The sequence below is a fragment of the Tupaia chinensis genome, unplaced genomic scaffold (assembly GCF_000334495.1).
Source record: "Tupaia chinensis unplaced genomic scaffold, TupChi_1.0 Scaffold138060_1, whole genome shotgun sequence".
NCBI lineage: Eukaryota > Metazoa > Chordata > Mammalia > Scandentia > Tupaiidae > Tupaia > Tupaia belangeri.
In genome coordinates, this window is record NW_006197961.1 from 245242 (window position 1) to 250046 (window position 4805).

A 4805-nucleotide genomic window follows, 5' to 3' on the forward strand; every position below is an offset into this window, starting at 1 on the left:
CCAGAGGAAGGGGCGGGGCCAGCCAATGGCGCAGGGTGGGCGCCCTGGAGCCTGTTTGTCTCTGCTCCCTGAGAGCCTCACCCCGACCCACCTCGATGACAGGGGGGGGGCCCTGGAGCCTGTTTGTCTCTGCTCCCTGAGAGCCTCACCCCGACCCACCTCGATGAAGGTGTCGATGTTGTCCATCAGCGCCTGGGCCCGGTCCATGATGAACTGATTAACACAGGCGATGGCATGGGACCTGGCGAGGAGTGGGCACGAGGATCACACCGAACCCTGACCCCCACCTGCCCATCTGCTCCCGGGGAAGCCCGGGGGAGCTGCACCCACCGGATCTTGGGGCTACAGTGTTTGAAGAACTGCAGGAACTTGGGGATCATGATGTTGAGGGGCCGGTTGAGGGCGTCGCTGTCCAAAAGCTCGGAGGAGTCCTCGCAGATCTTCTGGAGGGCTCCGAAGGCTCCCTGCGCCGAGAGCGTGGAGGTGGGCGACCCCAGCCCTGGGGGGGGCTCCTGGGGAGGGGGCGGAGGCACGCAGCTCCCACCTTTACCTCACAGGTGTTGTAATCCTCTGAGTTGAGCAGGTTGCACAGCTGGGGCAGCAGCTCGGGCCACATCTGGAGCTCACCCTTGGAAGCGATGGTGGTGATGAGAATGCCTGGGGCGCCGGGAAAGGACGCTGCCTCAGGCTGGGCGGGGGGGCCTGGCCGGGCCTCCGCCCCGCGGCAGGCAGGCCGGCACTTTGCTGGCTTGTCCCTAGCTGTCCCCCAAGCCCTACAAACCCCTTCAGAGGTGGTCCTGGGCCACACCATGCTGAGCTTTGGGTGGAGATTTGGTCGGGACAGGATTCAAAGGGTGGAAACGGGGGCCAGCAGGTGGCATGGCCTTTAAGGGCACTGGGCTCCCACGTGGCCGGCTGTGGGGGGGAGTCCCAAACCTGGCAGCTTGCTTTCTCACTTTCCCGCTCTTGCTCTTTCTCTCTCACTCTGTTCCTCTCTGGTCAAGTTAAAATAAGTAAATAAAGTTAAATAGAATCATTCTTTAAAAAAAAAAAAAACAGAAGGGTGAGGGACCAGCCGTTAGCGTAATGGTTATGTCGCTGGACTCCCATGTAGTCGACCGCAGTTTGCGTCCCGACCCTGTGGCTTAAAACTCATGCCGGGCACGTGTGTGTGCGCATGCGTGCCCAAGAGCCCAAGAGGAGAAGAGCCCAAGAGGAGAATGGAGGAGAAGGGATTGCGGTGTGGCCATTCCCCCAAGGCGGGTGTGTGTGTGTGATTTCTCACTTTCTCACTTTCTGTCTGTCTCTCTGGTGAGTGCACGAGCCCTATAGCAAAAACCTCCAGCCCCCCCCCCCAAAAAAAAAGAAGGGTGAAAACAGGCCTGCCTGTGTTGTGGTAGTTAAGGCAGCTGAATCCCACAGGGCCGGCTGCAGGGTTCAAGTCCCAGAACCAGGCGCTTGAGAAATGTGCTGGGGTCCGTGTGCATGTGTGTCCAAAATCCCAACAGGAGAGGTGGAAGAAGCCCAAAGTTCCGAGAGGAGAAGCCCCCCCCCCCAAAAAAAAAGAAGGGTGAAAACAGGCCTGCCTGTGTTGTGGTAGTTAAGGCAGCTGAATCCCACAGGGCCGGCTGCAGGGTTCAAGTCCCAGAACCAGGCGCTTGAGAAATGTGCTGGGGTCCGTGTGCATGTGTGTCCAAAATCCCAACAGGAGAGGTGGAAGAAGCCCAAAGTTCCGAGAGGAGAAGGGAGAAGGGAGACAGGGCATTTTCTCTCTTTCTCTCTCTCTCTCTCCAGTGAGTGTGTGCATCCTATCACAAGTTAAAAAAAACCCTACCCACAATCCATCATGGGGCCCACACCCTAACAATGCTGATTCTCATCTCCCTAAGACCCTCTCCTTCAACATCATAGGCTAGTTAATAATTTAGGAATTATTTTATTTAACTGTATTCTTAAATTTGACCAGAGAGGGACAGAGAGGGAGAGAGAGGAAAAGTAAGAAAGCCAGGACTTGAACTGCGGTTGGCCATGTGGGAGTCCAGTGCCCTTAATCACCACGCCATCTGCCTGCCCCAGGCTAGGGCTTTTTGTTTGTTTGTTTATTTGTTTGTTTTAGCAGATCCAATGGCCTAGTAGCATGAGACTGTGGTCCAAATCTCAGTGCTGGTGTTTTTCATTTTGTTTGTTTTTGTTTTTGTTTTGTTTTGTTTTGCCATAGGGCTTGCTCACTTGCCAGAGAGACAAAGAGAGAGGTTAACTGAGAAATCACCCCCCAGGGGATGACCATGCCGCAATCCCTTCTCATCCTCTAGAGATCTGGGGCACATACGCAAACGCACCCAGCATCATTTTTCAAGCTGCCGGGTCTAGGGCTAGAACTGTGATTGGCCATGTGGGAATGCACCTGCCTTAACATCCATGTCACCTGCTGACTCCAATCACACTTACTATTTATTTATTATTGTTGTGTTTTGCCATAGGGTATGTATGCGTGCCTGGAGAAAAACAGAGAGAGTGAGAGAGAGAGAAAGCAACGGGGGTGGGGTGGAGGGGGTGGTGGGGTGGTGGGGGGAAGGCCTATGGTAACACTGCATTCAGTTCTCCATTCCCTTCCTGTGATTTTGGGCACACATGCATGCAAGCGTGTACAGGCATGCACACACCCAGTGTGATTTTCAAGCTGCCAGGTCCAGGACTCAAACCGCGGTTGCCACGTGGGAGTCCGGTGCCTTAACCACTACGCCAACTTGTAAGCCCACCTTCCCTTTAGGGAAAGCCTTCTGTCAAAAAAGGAGAAAAAAAAAAAAAAAAAAAAAGCTACTTCATCGTGGAGTGCTTCCTGAATATGGATCTGCGCTGCCTAGGTCACCTCTGAGCTGGTGACTGTCCCCAGGGAGTCCCTGAACGCCTCAGTGCCTCGGTTTCCTCATCTGTCAATGGCACTCGACAGTAACCAGACTCCCGCCGTCGGGGGCCGAGCGCTTGGGAGAGCAATGCCCTGCCTTAGTGTGCTGAGAAACCGCTCGGCCATGAGCGAGAGCTTGACGTGTCCCAAGAGCCCAAGCCCCCTGTCCCCTCTCACCTATGGTGGCGCGGATGAGCGAGGAGGCGTCGCCGATGTTGTTGAGACACTCTTGTTTGATGAAGTCCGCCACGGGCGGCGGGAAGCTCTGGTAGTGCGCCTTCACGTTGTTCTTGAGGATGAGGCCGCTGAGAGAGCGGGTCGGCTCATCTGGGAGAGGAGGGTGGCAGTTCAAGGGACACGGGGCGGGGAGGAAACGGGGTCTGGCGACCCTGGCGGGGGCAGTGAGGGCATCTACCTTCGGACTTGAGTCTGGTCAGGACGAAGATCAGGTAGTTGTTGAAATCAGGAAACTGATTGAGTTGTTTGAGTTTCTGCGGAGCTGTTAAGGGACGTGGGAGACAGGGGCCGTCCCCAGGCTGGGCTCCCTGACCTGCACCTCGGACACCCAGCCCTGGCAGCCAGCCAGACTCCCACAACAGCACAGAGCATTTCACGCACATCAGCTTCACGCAGGGCAGACGGTGATGCTTGAGCCTCCTGAAGGCCCCCTCCCCAGCGGGAGAGGGTGGGCAAACCCCACTCCAGCTACTTTTTTGCAGTAGGGTGTGTGCACTCGCCAGAGAGGGAAGGAACGTGAGAAAGCACCCTCCAGGGGGGAATGGCCAGGCTGCAATGCCTTCCCCTCTGTTTTCCTTTCAGCATCTTGGGCACGCATGCACATGCACCTCCCGGGCTTCCCAAGCCTCGGCGTCCAAGACTCCCACTGCGCAGTCGGCCACGGGGGATCCAGCCGGCATCAGCTGGCCTACGTGCTTTTTCAAAAAAAGGATGCAAATCCACATTCTCAGGTGAAAATGTGCTATTTTTCCAATGTTCCAAAATTTTAACTTACAATATCCCAAGCCACCAAATAATAAGCAAACTTTTAGCCACGAAGTCTCTCTCTCTTTTTCTTTTTTTTAAGAGATATTTTAGGCTATTAGGGCATGTGCACTTGCCCGAGAGACAGACAGAAATGATCTCCCTGGGGGGATGGCCACACCACAATCCCTTCTCCACCATTCTCCTCTTGGGACCTTGGGCGCGCACGCACACGTGCCTGGCGTGAGTTTTAGTCCGCCAGGTCCAGGTCTTGAACCGTGGTCAACTACGTGAGAGTCCAGCCATGTAACCATTATGCCAACCTCAAGTCCCTAAGCACTGAAGTCTTGATAAAACACAAATGCTTCACAGAGGTGACCCCTCCACCCAGGACCACCTTAGCCAAGTCGTTTTTATCTAAGCTTTGACTTGCCCATCTGTAAAAGGGAGCCAGTAACCTGCCTTCCTTAACAGTTAATGGACTAAATGCTCCAATAGGTGGTTTCATGATTTTCCTTAAAAATCCCTACAGCTCTGGGAATGGGACCCTGGAATTCTATCCCTCATCTCCAAGTCAAGGAGGTTCTCACCACAGTAAAGAGATTTTGGGGTCCTCCCCTCTAGCCTTCAGGGGTTCCCCCAGCCCCGGAAGGAAGGAAGGATACGTCCTGCACGATGCGCTGTGTGGCCGTGTTGGGAGACTGCGAGTCTTTGAGCAGCTGCAGGACCTGCTGCAGGCCCTGCTCATCTGGCTGCCAGTCCATGGCGCGAGGCGAGCTGCAGGGGTAGGGGCCAGGGTCAGCGCTGGGTCTCTGGGGCTCCGTGTGAGCCCCAGGTTGAGCCCCGGAGTTGGCAACAGCCGCACGACGACGCGAGCGGCCTCGGCGGACAAGCGGGGGCCGCCGATCCACGGCCCCCC

The 4805-nt window shown here is 55.7% G+C and overlaps 1 protein-coding gene across 1 annotated transcript in view; it reads right to left on the reverse strand.

Annotated features, from left to right (window-relative positions):
* The window catches only part of TNPO2 (transportin 2), an 18518-nt gene that overhangs the window by 11434 nt on the left and 2279 nt on the right, over window positions 1–4805 (reverse strand). Inside the window, 6 exon segments of the mRNA XM_027776760.1 lie at window positions 160–241; window positions 331–464; window positions 551–657; window positions 3083–3232; window positions 3321–3396; window positions 4552–4663. Of these exon segments, the coding sequence (XP_027632561.1) occupies window positions 160–241; window positions 331–464; window positions 551–657; window positions 3083–3232; window positions 3321–3396; window positions 4552–4650 (648 nt within the window). The 5' untranslated portion in view covers window positions 4651–4663.